Below are 18067 nucleotides of genomic sequence, written 5' to 3' on the forward strand. Positions count from 1 at the left end.
CAGGATATTTAGGAGATTAAGTAGGGGAGATGTGGAGAAACAACTTCTGCAAGTTTGGGTTTAGGACTTGGGGACAATTTAAAATTAGAGAAAAACACTTCATGAATCAGGAAACCGATAGAAATGTGGAACTGTCTTCAATAAATAGCAGTTGAAGCTAGATCAACAGTAAATTTTAAATGTGTGATTGACAGCTTTTGTTAACCAAAGTTATGATGGGATAGAGTATGCATTTAAGTCAAGACCATAAGATATAGGAGCAGAATTAGGCCACTCAGCCCATCGAGTTTGCTCTGCCATTCAGTCATGGCTGATATTTTTCCCATCCCCATTACCCCTGATCCCCTTATTAATCAATAACCTACCCATCTCTGCCTTAAAGATACTCAACAACCTGGCCTTCACAACCTTCTGCGGCAAAAAGAGTTCCACAGATTCATCACTCTCTGGCTGAAGAAATTTCTTTTCATCTCTGTTTTAAAAGATCATCCCTTTCGTCCAAGGCTGTGCCCTCTGGTTCTAGTTTGTCCTACTAATGGAAACATCCTCTTCACGTAAATTCCATCTAGGCCTCGCAATATCCTGGAAGTTTCAATAAGATTCCCCCCCTCATCCTTCTAAACTCAACCAGTACAGACGCAGAGTCCTCAACCGTTCCTCATTTGACAAGCTCTTCATTCCAGAGATCTTTCTTGTGAACCTCCTCTCGACCCTTTCCAAGGCCAGCACATCCTTCCTGAGATACGGGGCCCAAAACTGCTCACAATACTCCAAATACTCTGACCAGAGCTTTATACAGCCTCAGAAATACATCCCTGTCTTGTATTCTAGCCCTCTCAACATGAATGCTAACATTGCAATTGCCTTCCTAACTGCCGACTGAACGTACACGTTAACCTTAAGTGAATACAGGATGTTACAGTTTTTTATTTTATTTATTTAGTGTCACAAGTAGGCTTATATTGAACACAGTAAAGCATTGTATGTAAATACATTATATGCGTGGGTTTCCTCCGGGTGCTCCGGTTTCCTCCCACATCCCAAAGATGTGCTTTTAGGCTGATTGATTGGGTAACAAATTGTCCCTATATTGGACCTCCCTGATCCTCGCACATTAGGCGTAGACTAAAATCATGAATAGGTCACTGAGACAGTGGGACGGCGGCGCGGGCTCGTTGGGCCGAAGGGCCTGTTTCCCATGCTGTGTTGCTCTTTATAATGAAGCTGTGAAAATCTTTCTTCAAAAAAGTTAAAAAATTCATGCCTTGCGGCAGTACCATATTATCTGTTATCACGTAAAGTTTATTTATTAATCACCAGTAAGGCTTACATTAACACTGCAATGAAATTCCTCTGGTCACCACACTCTGAAGACTGTTCGGGTCAATGCACCCAACTAGTAATCTTTCAGATTGTGGGAGGAAACCGGAACACCTGGAGGAAACCCATGCAGACACAGGGAGAATGTGCAAACTCAACACAGTGACCCAAGCTGGGTCCCTGGCGCTGTGAGGGAGCAGTGCTGACCACTGTGTCACCGTGCCACCGCCATAATGTAGATTGGAGTGTGGAAATCATTAATTACTGATCCATTTGTAAAGGGCTTCTGCAACCAGTAAAGTTTGAGAACCACTTTTCTGAAGGATAGCGAGAAGATAGGTGTCTATTCACCAGTTAACCACTCCCTCACCTCACCACGAGGAGAACAGAACTGAAACAGGAGACTTAGTAACCAATGCAGAGAGACATTATCGACCAAAACGGGATCCAGGAGAAAAGCAGGAGCAAAACGCAGCTGAATCAGCTCAACTCCAAGCCTTTATTGAGTCTGTTTTCACATATTCACTCACACGAGTTAGACATACTTTTAGCTGTTTGCCATCTCAGTCACAGCAACACTGACTAAATTCACAAATGGCACCCTCTAGTGGGAACCGATAATTCTACACATTACCCGACAAACTGTGGGAGCATGAATAATAAAAAATGAGAAATTTTCACTCTCTTCAAAAACCCAGTTTTAAAAAATCTGAGCCCTCTAAGTACTTGATGCTTTACTGTATTCGGCTTATTGTGGATGGGCTTTTTAATTAAAATTACAAAGGTGGGATGGAATTGTGAATCTCTGGAATTCTCTGCCCGTTGAAGTGGTGGAGGCTGCCTCGCTAAATATTTTTAAGAAGCGGGTTGATGGGTTCTTGATAAGAGAGGGGATTAAGGGTTATGGGGAGAGGGCAGGAAAGTGGAACTGAGCCACAACAGATCAGCCATGATCTTATTGAATGGCGGGGCAGGCTCGAAGGGCTAGATGGCCTACTCCTGCTCCTATTTCTTATGTTCTTATTACATTTCAGTAACGGTGGGTAAAAGCCAGGGGGGGGGGGGGGGGGGAGGAGGAGGAGGAGAGAGAGAGGGAGGGAGGGGGAGAGAGAGAGAGAGGGAGAGAGAGAGAGAGAAAAGCTGACTGGTGGTAACCTGAGGATCACCACATCTCAGATAAGGGGCAAGGTTAAGAAGGCAATTATTCATGAATAACCTCAGCTGGTATGGTAATGGAACCTGCATTGTTGGTATTGCTCTGCGTCATTAACCAGCTGAACCGACCCTCCGGCAATGAACACCTTGGTTGAAACAGCAAAACATAAGCTCAGTGTTAGCTCACTAGCTCACTCCAGATTATTGACAAGCAAGCTTTTACAATGTCACTTGTCTCAAAGATTCTCACTCAGACTAATGCAGTGGGTAAGGGGTTTGTGAGTGCGTGTAAAAGCAAGTCTGTGTGTGTGTGTGGAAAAGAATGTGCGTCAGTAACAGAGTGAGGGGTGATACACATGTCGAAGCATTTTGCGAAGAAGGTTGGTAATTAAACCACTCCCAACATCCTAACCTGTACCCCTACTGACTGACTGCAGTCATCTAAGTGCAGGAAGCTGCTAAACAGAGGCAGAGACATTAGGAACTTTTACACCCTTTTCCCCTTCACCCCAGGGCTTGTGGAAACTGCCTTTTTTCTCACTCCTTCACCAAGACTGATCCCCCCATCTGCTCCCGTTAACTGTCCTGCAGACCGGTTAAAAAAAACACAAACTGTAATCATTCCGGGTTAAATGAGAGATTATCGATCTGGGTTTTCTTTTAATGACTCATTATCTATCTTCACATTGGCACAGCTGGTGGATTGACTTACAGATGTAACATGCAGGAAACCCTGTTTCAGGGTTGTGTCATGTCACAGACATTGTGGAAGCTGTCCCAGGTCAGCCGAGATCCTCAGACAAGAACAGGAATCACAACTGTGGTGATTCTTCTTTGCTGCAGTTTTGTTTTCCAGGCGAGTCTCATTACATGACCTGGTCATAATCTCTCTGACAGACACTGGTTAACAACCTCCAGTAGGTGAGAGTTTTCTAGAGCTGCTGCCACTCGTTCCTTATCAGCCAACTGTTTGTTCACTGGAAAAAGAAGAAGATTTCATTCAGGACAACAGCCTGGTACAAGGCAAGAACTCACTGTCCACTTCACTGCCCGATCAGTGCCCACCTCCCCACACAGCTGCATGGCAGGTGTGAAGACAGCGCAGTCTGAAATATCCACTATTATCCACACACTCACGCAGCTCCTCCCTCACCTGCATGTTCAGAAGCGTGGGTTCCAGGAGTGATGTGGACATCCACCTGCAGGAAGAATGGCTGAATGTTAGAAATTCAAACCCAGATATAAACATGGAAAGTATAAGACGGGAAGCACAGGGGAAAGGGTTTCCTGCAGTCACTCAAACAGTATTGTCAAGAGAGATGTCTCAAATCCATGATCCTCTCCCTGCCTTAGAAACATAGAATGAAACCACACTAAATGAGGTAATACAGCCCATCCTACCTGTGTTGCTTTCCAATTAGATCCACTCTTGCCCAGATTCACCTCAGATCCATAACTGAATGTGGGACTTTGCTGATTGCCTGGAGTATTTCTACAGCAGAAACACAGACTCCCACTGAGCTCCCAGGGGAATTCCTATCTTGTGCATTTACACCAACAGCATTAGGTAAATCTTAGACTGCGCCATGTAAGCAAAGAGATGCAGAACTTACCAAGTAATTAGCCTACGCTTCCACATTACCAGGTAAATAATGCAAACAGAATGGCAACTAACCAGCACACACTCAAGTACTGGATAACTAATACAAAGATATTTGTGTCTAGTTCCAGTCTCCATATTATAAAAATGGATACAGAAATGCTGAATAAGATGGAAAAAGGATTGAGAAAGAGGATACCAGAAATGCACGAATATTCCTATCAGGAAAGGACTGACTGGCTTGAAAAAAGGCTCAGGGGTGACGTCATTGAGATCTTTAAAATTCTGAAAGGGGTGGCACAGGTGGTGAGCACTGCTGTCTCACAGTGCCCAGGGAGCCAGGTTCAATTCCAGCCTTGAATCACTGTCTGTGTGGAGTTTGCACATTCTCTTTGTGTCTGCGTGGGTTTCCTCCAGGTGCTCCAGTTTCCTCAAACAGTCCAATGATGTGTAGGTTAGATGGATTGGTCATGCTAAAATACCTCTTACAGTCCAAAAGATGCATGAAGGGCAGTGGGGTGGGGTTATGGCAAGTCAATGCAGGCCTGATGGGCTGAATGGCCTTCTGCATTGTAAGGATTCTATGGTTTTGACAGGCTGGATACAGTGGAGAAGAGCAAAGCTAAAATTTGTCAACATAAAATAATCACCAAGAAATCCAAAAGTAAATTTAGGAAACTTATTCACCCAGAGTATGGGGAGAATGTGGAATCCACGACCATAGCCAGTGACTGCGGTGAATTGTGTAGATGTATTCAAGTGGAAGCCAATGAGGGAGAAGGGAACAGCGGGTTAGAATGGTAGATTGAGATGAGGAAAGATGAGAGGAGGCTTGAGTGGATCACAAACACCAGCAAAAGATTGGCTGGGCCAAATGATCTGCCTCTGAGCTGTCAATTCTATGCAATTACCAAGTAACTGACAGATGCACAGATGACCAGGTTACATTCTAAAGTGGTCAGATCACTTCAACTGCAAAAGACAAAAGGGGGAAAAAGGTTGCCACACAGTGGATTATGTAACCAGTTGGTGGAGCTTTACTGGATAGGGGTTACTAACTTAGAGCCCAGGATGGGAGAGGGAAACAATCCCAAATGCCTCTGATGATGTCACCATGTAATCATGTGACACACTGCACTGGTTTACAAAACACAACATCCCTCCCCCTTTACTCCAGCAGTAGAACAACTAATATTAATTCTTACTCACTACGAACACTCATTATTTTACCAAGTATAATTGTATGTAGTTTTACATAAAGACGAGTGGTACAGGAGTCCTTTAGGTGGATACTGGTTCCGCTTAAGCAGAATCCATCATTCAGGAGTCTTTGCTTTCAAGCTCCTGATGGTCTGTTCATCATTTAGCTCAGGTACATCCTCTGGTAAAGTTGGTTCAGCTTCTACTGATGCTGTTGATTCAACTGGTGTAGAATTGGGACTCAGCTCAAGCGTGATCATACGTTCAGGGATTTCTGAACACTGAGTGCTGGCTATTGACCTTTTAGATACCGACTGAAAGTTCTTTTTGAAGCCAGGATTTGATTGCAATGTCTCTTCCAAACTCTCTCATCACCAGTTTGCACCGTATCAGAAATAATAAAGTCTTTGAGTATTTTGGCAGGTAGCCACAAAACTCACTTGAAGGGTAGTTTCCTGCTAAAGCTCTCTCCTTGATTGAAATTTCTTGGTTGTGATGTCTGTTCATGGTGAGTAACTCAGTTTTGCTGTTGTCGCTCTGCTTTAGCGGAAGCATCAGGCAGTAAGAATAAATCACAATTGATTTCTCTTTAAAACCCACCTTTGCTGGTGAGTTTTGGGTTGTTATATAGGGTATGTTTCTGTAGGATATGACAATGTTCTTTACTCTTTTGGCTAATAGTTCTCTATCCTTTGGTGCTTTAATGATATTCTTCAATGGGTGAATTAACCTCTCTGCCCATCCATTAGTGGAAGGACGATAGGGCATAGCTCTGATATGCTGTATGCCACAGCTTCTAAGGTAGTCCGCAAATTTTTTTTTAATGTGAACTGAGTTTTGTTATCGCTAATTAACTGTTCTGGACTTCTAAATCAGGCGAATACGTTATCTAGTTGTTTGGTTGCTTTTACAGTAGATGTCAACTTCATCACCATGATTTCAGGCCATTTGGAATGTGCATCCACAAAGACAAGAAACATAGATCACTCAACTGAACCTGAAAAATCAGCTTGTACTCTTTGTCCAGGTTGTCTCGGCTGACTGAATGGGTTGAATGGTTGAAAAAGTGGGAGTATTTCGTATCCTAGCACAAGACTAAGTATCCTACTCTTCCTTCAATCTCAGGGTGTAGACTTGGCCACCAGAAATAACTCCTGAGTTCTTTCATACATACAATTCCTGGATGTCCCACATTAAGCGGATCCAGTGTATGACTGTACAAGCATGATCCCTAATAACAGTACTTGGTTTTGTACAATTAACTCAAGTTCATAACAGCTTGAATTCCAGATTCCATTCGACTACAGAATCCCTACAAGTGCAGAAAGAGTTGTTCAACCCATCAACTCTTCTCTTTATCCAATGTCATTCTCCCATGGTCTCCTTTATCTGACCTAGTGTGTCTTTGCACTTGAGGCTGTACTCAGTACATTATTAACCTGGGAAAGATATTCACATAGTTCTCCTGTGGTTTGGCTTTGTCTCGAATTAGTAGATGTGATAGAACATCAGCGTTTGCATGTTGCTTTGATCTTCTGCATTTAATCTGGTAATTATCTGCTGATGAGGGATCTTTCTTGCCAGAACTTCTGTGACACCAACGCTTGTGGAGAATGCCCCATCTGCAGCATGCCTGTGTTGAGAAATTTTCTTTTCTCAATATACATCTTGTGTATTTTGGTTCCAGTTCCAAGTTGGGAAGTTTCTTTAGCAGCCAATCCCATGGTCGTTGCTATCACAACAGCAAGTTTTAGTGGTAGAAGACTTTTAGTCAGCCATCATCAATGAATTGCTTCATTTCGAAGCCCACAAACAAGTCAGTTTCTCAGAGTGCCTTGAAAGATCGAGCCAAACTCTCAACCCTTTGCTAGGTTCCACAGTACAGCTACTAATTGTGAAATATTTTCACCCTCTTCTTGGTTCTGAAGAAATCTGAATCTCTTAGCTACAATGAAAGGTTTGGAAGAGAAGTATTCTTCAAGAGTCATGGTCAATTCTCGTAAGTTTTTTTACCAGGTTTAGCAGGATGGACAATACTCTGTAAAAGAGTGCATGATGGTTAGCAGTACGGCCTCACAGCTCTACAGGCCCCGGTTCGATTCTTGGCTTGGGTCACTGTCTGTGTAGAGTTTGCATGTTCTCCCTGTGTCTGCAAGAGTTTCCTCTGGATGCTCTGGTTTCCTCCCACAGTCTGAAAGACGTGCTGGTTAGGTGCATGGACCCGAAGAGGCGCTGGGGTATGGCGACTAGAGGAATTTCACAATAACTTCACTGCGGTGTTAATGCAAGCCTTCCTTATGACTAATAAATGAACTTTACTTTAATTTTATCCATCATCCCGTTTGCAGCAAGATATTATTGAAATCTCTCTTTATAGGTACTCCATGATTCCGCATTCTCATTCAATGCTTCCTCAGTGTCACCTTTCCCCACCATTGCTGTTACCAGCTAAATTGCAGGACCTTTAACTTCTGCTCCCCTCTCATTTATTTTCTCTTCCAATTTGTATGACTTCTATTGACTTTAAAAACATTTTTTTCCTTTTTGTTTCTTCTGTGCAAACATCAATCTGTGATAAAACCAGGAGATTTCAGCTTGAATTCGGATTCATCTTGGTTATATAATAGCTGCGTTACTTATTTTCCTTTTTAAATATTGGCTGTCCAAAAGCAGGTTTTTCTCTCTCTCTCTTATGTTCTTATGTTCTCGCTGAGTTTGAGGTCCCGATGCTGCAGCCTGTCACGTGTGAAGGTGCGCAGCTGGAAAAGACTCTGCAGCTCTGTTAAGTAAAGTTGTTTTTACAGATTACTGCCTTATTTTCACACTTTGCTCATTTTCTAGGACATTATGAGCCCACTGATTGTTTTAATTGACTAGTATTGCTGTCGATGTGCTGGCCTTTTGCTGCCTCTGACTTGCCAAATGCTCCCGAGGTCACAGTCCAGTAACGAAAAATCAAGAATAATCTAGAATGCCTTTTTCAATTCTAAAATTAACAGGTTAAAAATCCATTTCCAAGATAAATCCTATTTTTTCTTAGAAATAAAATGAAGATTTGGATAGGAAAAACACAGAGCCACCCCTGTGGTGGGAGGCATGCACAGGGACACTTCTTGGAAACCCAAGTCTATTACCACCTACTGGTTTCACAGAATCCCCAGAGTGCAGAAGAGGCCACTCAGCCCATCAAGTCTGCATTGACTCTGTGACAGAATATCTTACCCAAGTCCTCTCTCCTGCCCTATCCCTGTAAACCCACACATTCCCCACAGTTTCCCCTTTATCTCAAACTGCTTGTTATCACCTCAAAGAATTCTACTACATCTGTTAGGCATGATTTTCCCTACTGATTCTGCTTGATTACCTTATGTATTTTGAAATGCTCTGCTATTATATTCTTTACACTGGACTCTAACATTTTCTCAGTGACAAATGTCAGTAGTTACCTGTTGTTTTGTCATCCTCTCCTTTTTGAGTAAGGGAACTACGTTGGCAGTTTTTCAGTCCTCTGGGACATATCCAGAATTCAAGGATTCTTGGAAGATTACTTCAAATCCACCTCTGCAGATACTTCCTTTAACATCCTGGGGTGCATCCCAGGAAGTCTGGGGACTAATCAGCCTTTAGCCCCATTAGTTTCCCTAGTTTTTCCTCTAGTGATAATTATTGTATTTATCCTCGCCACCATTTTTGCCCCTTGACTGTTTAGATTTTCTTAATTTTAGCGTTTTCCACTGCATAGACTATCACAAAGTCGTTATTGTACACCACTGTTTCCCCATTACTATTTCCCTTATACATACATACATACTCACACACACTCTTGCTGATTACCAGGTATTTATCACACAATCACTGAATATCAGGTACATATCTCTCACACACACAGATTACCAGCTGATTATCTCACACACTCATTGATTACCAGGTAATTATCTCACATTCTCACTGATTACCAGGTAATTATTACACACATACACTGAATATCAAGTAATTAATTCTCACCTTGAATCGTGCAGGCAGTGAGCGCAGCAACTTGACTTTAATGGATAAACCAATCAGTGTAGCCATACTACAGTGAGGGATTGTGGGAGTGAAGGCCACTGACACACTGTTCTCGTGATCAGTCACCTGGTACAGACAGAAGAATCAAGGTCAGTAAACTGGGAACTATAGAGTCAAGCCCACCGAGAGTCTTATAAGAAGAGAGATAGAGAGGTAGACAGATTTAGGGAGGGAATTTCAGAGCTCAGGGTGCAGGCAACTGAATTCTACCAATGGAGGAATGATTAAACTCAGCAATGTTGCAGAGTTGGATGAGTGCCGAGATCCAAGGGCTGGAAGAGGTTAGAATGTAGGGATTAGGAGAGACAAGATCATGGTGGAATTTGACATTGAGGATGAGAATTTTTAAAAGTTACAGTGATGACTAACCAGGAACATAGAAAAGTACAGCACAGTACAGGCCCTTCGGCCCTCGATGTTGTGCCAAGCCATGTCTGAACCCAAAATCAAGCTATCCCACTCCCTTTCATTTTGGTGATCTTTAAATTCAGACAGTAAATCCAAAACAATATTAAGCAGAAGATGTTGGCTGCAGTTACTGGATTTGTGGAGTGTCATTAAATTCATCAGCTGACAGATCCTCCATTCCCAAAACAGGAACGCGCTGAGGTCAAATATCAACAAATTCAAAGTGCTGGGTTCTGGGCACAAACACTGTCAATGTGGGACTGAAGGAATGCTGCACTGTCAGAGGTTCCTTTCTATTGCGTGAAATGTTTAATCAAGGCCCGGTCTGCCTTGTCAGCAGGATGTTTAAGATGCCACAGCACCCTATCAACAAAGCACAGGAGAGTTTTGGAACATAGCATAAGAAATAGCAGCAGGAGTAGATGATTTTGCCTCTTGAGCCTGCACAATACAATACAATTATAGCTGATCTTATCCCCCCACCTTCTGCTTAATATTGTTTTGGATTTACTGTCTGAATTTAAAGATCTGAGCTTCCTCTCCCAGTGCAAACACAGACAACAGCTCCCCAAATTCATCAGACTGTGCTATTGGAAGCAACTCAGATGGGCCAAAGGTTAACTGCATTAAACAGTCAGCTTAGTAACATTGCCAGGAATTCACCCATTAAAGACTTCTTTGATTCACCCCGCTGACGAGGCAGACCGGGCCTTGATTAAACATTTCACGCAATAGAAAGAAACCTCTGACAATGCAGCATTCCTTCAGTCCCACATTGACAGTGTTTGTGCCCAGAACCCAGCACCTTGATTCACCCTAGAGACTTTCTAAAGGAATCCTTCTAAGCAAACTCAAATACATTACTAAAACTACCATTCCCAATCCTTCCATCAATTCCAATCAAATGCTTCAAAATTGCTAGAAAATGATCTTTACTACAACTACTATTTCAAAATTCACCTCCTTCAATTCATGCTCCTTCTCTCAACACTGACCCGTGCCGGGGTTCTGATAATCTGGATACTACTTACACTCTGCCAGCTCAGTAACTGATCAGTCCACCCAGTCCCCCCACCCACCCACACACACACACACACACGGGGGATTGCAATAGAGCAGCTCCTCACCAGGGGCTTAGTGGCAAGAGTGCCATCCACTGAACCACAGCTTATACTTTAGAAAGTTTAGGAGTTATACTTCATACACACTCCTGATTTTGAGCAGTTTACTTGTACGAAGTTGTCTTTGCAACTTACTCCCAACACCTGAAACACAATGTAATCTTATTTACAATCAATAGGGAATACTTACATTGACTCGAAGCTGTTCGACAACATTTAACTCCTCCAGGCTCAGTGGATGCTCAGGGTCACTAATTGATCTGATCAGATGTAAATATGTTAAGGAAATGTTCTGCAGCGGTGTGTGTATTAATAGCATTCACTCAGGGGATGGGGAAAGGCTAGTCACTTTTAAATTCAACACTCTTCAGTGCTGAGCGGGACTGACAGGACTCCCTGATTTAAGGGTTAATGACCAAAAACAATACAACTGAAATCACAGCATCTGTGGAGAAAGAACAGAGCTAACATTATAAGTCTGGATGACACCATGTCAGATCTCAAGATGAGAGTCATACAGATGTAAACTGTTGGCTCTATTGTTTCTCCACAGATGCTGTCAGACCCACTGAGATTTTGCAGCATTTTCTGTTTTTGTTTCAGATTTCAGTAATTTGCCTTCAACAATTGAAATCACTTCCACAAAACCTGTTGCAGGTTTGAATTCTCTCAGTGAGAGAGAAACTGGACAATTTAAAAAAAATAATTAGTGGGATATGGGCATCACTGGCTGGCCAGCATTTATTGCCCATCCCTTGTTACCTGAGGGCAGTTAAGTCAATCACATTGCTGTGGTTCTGGTGTCACGTGTAGGCCAGACCAGGTAAGGCAGATTTTCTTCCCTAAATTAGTGCAACAAATGGGTTTTTTCGACAATCGTTTCATGGTCATCAGTAGATTCTTAATTCCAGATTTGAATTTAAATTCAACCATCTACCATGGAGGGATTCGAACCGGGATCCCCAGAACATGCCGTGAAGATGCTGGCGTTGGACTAGGGGGGGGGGGGGGGGGGCAGAGTAAGAAGTCTCAGAACACCAGGTTAAAGTCCAACAAGTTTATTTGGCAGCACAAACTTTCGGAGCGCTTCTCCTTTCGGCGTTCCGAAAGCTTGACCTACCAAATAAACCTGTTGGACTTTAACCTGGTGCTGTGAGACTTCTTACTGTGCCTACCCCAGAACATTAGCAGGCTTTCTGGATTAATAACCTAGGGGTAAAACCACTAGGCCACCGCCTCCCCTAGAATACACACATCCCCCTGAACCCATCCATCCCCTCACACAGCCAGACCCTCCTCCGAACTCCCCTCCCTCACATCTCCGCTCTCGGATATCGAAGATCTCCCTGTTGTCGATGATATCCACCGCCTCCTCCTCCTGTTCCCGGGCGGTGAGCGGCCGCTCCGAACTCCGCCCGTAAATCAGCGGGTTGGCGTTTTCCAGCCGCGAACCGGCCGCCATGACACCCACAGCGCGCACACTTCCGGCTCCGGGGGCACCAACCACCCGCGTCAGTGGGTGGAACCAGGGGGGCGGGGCCAGAGTGAAGGGCGGAGCCATTGGGAGTGGGCGGTGCCAGCGGGGAGGCGGAGCAATTGGGAATGGGCGGGGCCATTGGGAATGGGCGGGACCAGCGGGGAGACGGCGCCATTGAGGATGGGCGGAGCCAGCGGGAAGAGGGGGGGGGGGCATCGGAAATGGGTGGAGTCGGCGGAGAGGCGGAGCCATTGGGAATGGGCGGAACCAGCGGTGAGGCGGGGCCATTGGGAATGGGCGGGGTCATTTGGATGGGCGGGGCCAGAGAGAGTAGGCGGGGCAGCGAGACGGGGCGGAACTTCTGTAAGCCGTAGAAACGGAGGAGGCCATTCGGGCCATTGCATCTGTGGCAGCGGCAGTGGGTTTTCCCGCCTAGTCCCAATCCCAGCACCTGGAGGGCCTGGCTCCAAGGGGATTGAAAAGATGCCTCAGGTGCTTTCAGGCAGCTAGTTCCAATCCTGCCCCAGTCAGCAACTCTGAGCTGAAATAAATAAATCCTGGCATTGCTTTGGGAATGTGGGGTTGGGAAGCAGAGGGAAATCCAATGCCTCCTTCACAGAGTAGGGGCTGCCCGCTGTGTGACCCCCTCCCATTCTGATGCTGCCAGCTTGGATCCATCCTGCCACTCAACCCACACCGGACAGTCCCAAATAAGCACCATGAACATCACGCCTGCAGGAACAAAGCCTGCAGCAGAAACCAGGGCAGAAGGAATCAAATAGAGGACTAGAGGCCAAATTATAGGACGGTCAGTCACCCTGAGTCCACCATCCACTGGGTGGAAATATTTCTCCTCAACTCCCCTTTGATCTTTATACAAATGACCTACCCCCCATGTCCTGGTTATTAACCTCTCTACTTTTGAACATAGGTCTATGTTATCCACTCTATCTCAGCCCCAAACACCTCAGCCTCTGTTCCAGTGGAAACACGCTCCTTACGATTGGGCTTATTCTCTGGATTAAAGTAAAAGTAGTTTATTCATTAGTGTCACAAGTCAGCTTACATTAACACTGTAATGAAGTTATTGTGAAAATCCCTTGGTCACCACACTCTGGCACCTGTTCGGGTACACCGAGGGAGAATTTAGCATGGCCAATTCACCTAACCTGCACATCTTTTGGACTGTGGGAGGAAATCGGAGCACATGGAGGAAACCCACACAGATGGGGGGGTGGGGGGCAGATGCACAGACAGTCACCCAAGCTGGGCATCAAACCTGGAGCTGTGAGGCAGCAGTGCTAACCTCTGTGCCACTATGCCTGTTCACTGTTTGTCCTGTACCCTCTACTACACTGCTCGAAGCTGTTCTTTTGCTCACTTTATTTCTAATCTTTTGTCACCAAGACTCTCTCTTTCTACTTCGCTCTCTCTCTCTCAACCTTCTTCTTGAAAAGCTTTGTCAGATCTTTAATCATGCTTTGAGATTGTGGTAATACAGCCAAAAACCAGTCTCCCATCACCAAAGATCCTTTATTGTGCACCATTGTAAAGAGAAACACTGGCAGCTTACTGCGAGGCAGGCTACACCTCGGGGATCTACAACACCGATCGGAGTTTAAAAACCCCTCACCACTTCTCATTGAGCAAGCCTCCACTCGCCTTGAGACAAAACATCTTGAGACCTTGTTCATCGTGGCTGGGGATTTCAATCAGGCCAAGTTCAAGAGCGTCCTACCAAGATACCACCAACACATCTCCTGTTCCACTAGAAACCCAAACATCCGAGACCACAGCTACACAAATATCAAACACGCCTACTGCTCTATCGCCCGCCCACACTTTGGCAAATCAGACCACAAGGCTGTGCTCCTGCCCCCGGCTTGCAAGCAAAAACTGAAGGGGGAGAATCCATTAAAGAAAGTCGTGCAGTGTTGGTGTGAGGAATTGGATGATCTCCCAAGGGGCTGCTTGGAGTTAGTGAACTGGTCAGTATTTAAAAACTCTGCAGCCAGCCTGAACGAGAACACCACTACAGTAACTGACTGCATTAGTAAGCATGTAGAAGATTGTGTGCCAAAGAAGCAAATCCGTGCGTTTCCCAATCGGAAACCATGGATGAACAGGGATATCCACTGCTTGCTCAAGTCCAAGTCTGAGGCCAAGTCAGGCAACACTGACCTATAGAAGAAAACCAGATACGATCTAAGGAGATCCATCAAAGATGCCAAAAGACAGTACTGGACCAAGTAGAGTCCCAGGCCAGCCACACAGACCCCTGCCAACTATGGCAAGGTCTGCAGGACCTAACAGGCTACAAGATAAAGGCATGTAAAATCACTGGCACCAATGCACCCCCTCCCTGATGAGCTGAATGCATTATCCACCCATTTTGAACAAGAGGTCAGCGGGAGCATGCCCTCCATCCTGGCAGCCCTGGATTAACCTATTTCTGAGGTCGCCATTGCAGGTGTCAGAGCAGCTTTCTCAAAGATTAACCACGGAAAGTGACAGGCCCGGGTGGGACGAGCGCTCAGACCCTGCGTGGATCAGCTGGTGGGGGGGATTTACAGACACCTTCAACCTCTCTTTACAACAATCTGAGGTCCCTATCTGCTTTTAAGAAGACGACCATCATCTCGGTACCTAAGAAAAACCAAGCAGTGTGTCTTAATGACTATTGGCCAGTGGCTCTGACATCCATCATTATGAAATATTTTGAAAGGTTAGTCATGGCAAGATTCAATTCCAGCTTCCCAGACTAACTGGATCCACTACAATTCGTCTATCACTGCAACAGGTCCATAGCAGACGCCATCTTCCTGGACCTGCACTCAATACTGGAAGACCTAGATAACAAAAACACCAATGTCAGACTCCTATTTATTGACTACAGCTCAGCCTTCAACACCAATATTACTACAAAACACATCTCTGAACTCTGTGGCTGGGCCTCGGCTCCTCCCTCTGTGACTGGATCCTGAACTTCCGAACTCACAGACCACAATCAGTAAGGATCGGCAACAACACCTCTTCCACCATCATCCTCAACACCGGTGCCCCACAAGGCTGGGTTCTCAGCCCTTTACTAAACTCCTTATAGACCTGTGACTGTGCGGCCAAATTCCCCTCCAACTTGATTTTCAACTTTGCTGATGTCACCACCATAGTGGGTCAGATCTCAAACAATGACGAGAGAGTACAGGAATGAGATAGAGAATCTGGTGAACTGGTGCGGCAACAATAATGTTTCCCGCAATGTCAACAAAATGAAGGAGGTAATTATTGATTTAGAGTCATAGAGACCTCAGGAAGCATAGTGGAGAACATACCCCTGCCAACATCAATGGGGATGAAGTAAAAATGGTTGAAAGCTTCAAGCTTTTAGGTGTCCAGATTACCAACAATCTGTCCTGGTCCCCCTATTCCAACAGTATGGTTAAGAAAGCCCATCAAAGTCTCTACTTTCTCAGAAGACGAAGGAAATTTGGCATGTCAGCTATGACTCTCACCAACTTTTACAACTGCACCATACAGAGCATTCTTTCTGGTTGTATCGCAGCTTAGTATGGCTTCTGCTCTGTCCAAGACTGTAAGAAACTACAAAGGACTGTGAACAAAGCTCAGTCCTTCTCTCAAAACCTCCCATCCATTGACTCTGTCTACATTTCCCGCTGCCTCGGCAAAGCAGCCGGTATAATCAAGGACCCCACGCATCTTGAACACACTGTCTTCCATCTTCTTTGATGAGGAAAAAGTTACAAAAGTCTAAGATCACGTGCCAACCGATTCAACAACAGCTTCTTCCCTGCTGCCATCAGACTTTTGAATGGACCTACCTCGCATTAAGTTGATCTTTCTCTACACCCTAGCTATGACTGTAACACTACATTCTGTGCACTCTCTCCTTTCCTTCACTATGTACGGTATGTTTGTCGGTATAGTGCACAAGAAACAATACTTTCCATTGTATACCAACACATGTGACAATAATAAATCAAATTAAATACAGTGCAGTGTTGAGGGAGTGCCTCACTGTCAGAGGGTCAGTGCTGAGGGAGTGCCGCACCGTCAGAGGGTCAGTATTGAGGGAGTGCCGCACTGTCAGAGGGTCAGTGCTGAGGGAGCGCTGCACTGTCAGAGGGTCAGTGCTGAGGGAGCGCCGCACTGTCAGAGGGTCAGTGCTGAGGGAGCGCCGCACCATCAGAGGGTCAGTGCTGAGGGAGTGCCCCACTGTCAGAGGGTCAGTGCTGAGGGAGCGCCGCACTGTCAGAGGGTCAGTGCTGAGGGAGCGCCACACTGTCAGAGGGTCAGTACTGAGGGAGTGCCGCACTGTCAGAGGGTCAGTGCTGAGGGAGCGCCGCACTGTCAGAGGGTCAGTGCTGAGGGAGCGCTGCACTGTCAGAGGGTCAGTGCTGAGGGAGCGCCGCACTGTCAGAGGGTCAGTGCTGAGGGAGCGCCGCACTGTCAGAGGGTCAGTGCTGAGGGAGCGCCGCACTGTCAGAGGGTCAGTATTGAGGGAGTGCCGCACCATCAGAGGGTCAGTATTGAGGGAGTGCCGCACCATCAGAGAGTCAGTACTGAGGGAGTGCCGCACTGTCAGAGGGTCAGTATTGAGGGAGTGCCGCACCATCAGAGGGTCAGTACTGAGGGAGTGCCTCACTGTCAGAGGGTCAGTACTGAGGGAGTGCTGCACTCTCAGAGGGTCAGTATTGAGGGAGTGCCGCACTGTCAGAGGGTCAGCGCTGAGGGAGTGCCGCACTGTCAGAGGGTCAGTGCTGAGGAAGTGCCGCACAGTGAAAGGGGCATTAAACTGAGGCCATTTTGCCTTGTCAGGTGAACATAAACTATTCCATAGTTTAGTTTTGAAGAAGAGCTGGGTACCGTGACCAATGGTTATCCCTCAATCAACATCATCAAGTCACTGTCACATTGCTGTTTGTGGGATCTTGCTGTGTGAAAATTGTCTGCTGCATTCCCTACATTACATCAGCGACTACGCTCTTCAATGCTTTGGGATGTCCAGCGGACATGAAAAGTGCTATATAAATGCAAGTATTTGTTTTGTAACCTTTACCTAGACCTCGGTTCTGACAAAGGGACATCATTAATTTTGAAACATTAACTCTGCTGCTCTCCCTGCAGATGCTGCCTGACCTGCAGAGTATTTCAGCTATTTCGGAGTTCCAGCATCCATGGTATTTGGGATCTGACCACACAGTTGCCAGCTCATTCCCTGGCAGTGATGCTATCTCTGTGGCCAGGAGATGGTGCTGTGCAATAGCTTTCTGCAACTCTGCAGTTTGGGGCAATACCAGCCCTGGTCAGATAGGGTGCGCTGTTTTCCTTTTTGATGCCACTTGTACAAATGGGATCAAACCAAACTGGATGTGAAAGGAATGCGAGTCTCAGCCAGCGGCCACCAAGCAGAGAGTGCGCAAAGGGGTCAGAAAGATTAAAATTCCTCCTCCAGCCTTTCCCACATGGTGAAATCAGGGCAATGCCAGCTCAGCCACATCATCCCAAAACCCATCCTCACACTTGAACGTCCAAACAGGCTGCTTGAAATGCTTATACAAAAATGTAGGCTGAGATGTGACGTGATGAGATATTCAGACCTGTCTGCTCTTCCAAAGATGAGATCTAGTGCAAAGGTGTGCAGGTTAGATGGATTGGCCATGGTAAATTGTCTCTTAGTGTCCAAAAATGTGTAGGTTAAGT

At 45.5% G+C, this 18067-nt stretch overlaps 1 protein-coding gene across 1 annotated transcript; it reads right to left on the bottom strand.

Annotated features, from left to right (window-relative positions):
• Positions 1-3096: 3096 nt before the first annotated feature.
• On the bottom strand, positions 3097-12341 carry ciao2b (cytosolic iron-sulfur assembly component 2B). The gene is made up of 5 exons (XM_080188053.1): positions 12203-12341; positions 11060-11137; positions 9281-9406; positions 3629-3674; positions 3097-3452 (listed from the first exon to the last, which is right to left on the bottom strand). The coding sequence occupies exons 1-5, from the start codon at positions 12329-12331 to the stop codon at positions 3355-3357; spliced, it is 477 nt and encodes a 158-aa protein (XP_080044179.1). The 5' UTR covers positions 12332-12341; the 3' UTR covers positions 3097-3354.
• Between the last annotated feature and the right edge of the window lie 5726 nt (positions 12342-18067).

This window comes from Carcharhinus amblyrhynchos, chromosome 4, assembly GCF_965287045.1.
Source record: "Carcharhinus amblyrhynchos chromosome 4, sCarAmb.v2.hapA, whole genome shotgun sequence".
Lineage (NCBI taxonomy): Eukaryota > Metazoa > Chordata > Chondrichthyes > Carcharhiniformes > Carcharhinidae > Carcharhinus > Carcharhinus amblyrhynchos.

Bases quoted from the DNA above. Each gene is read 5' to 3' on its own strand.
- ciao2b (XM_080188053.1), bottom strand. From the start codon at position 12,331: ATGGCGGCCGGTTCGCGGCTGGAAAACGCCAACCCGCTGATTTACGGG. The intron at 9,407-11,059 runs GTAAGTATTCCC...TGTCTGTACCAG, and splicing joins TCGAACAGCTTCGAGTCAAT to GTGACTGATCACGAGAACAG. The intron at 3,453-3,628 runs GTGAGGGAGGAG...TTCTTTTTCCAG, and splicing joins CCACGCTTCTGAACATGCAG to TGAACAAACAGTTGGCTGAT.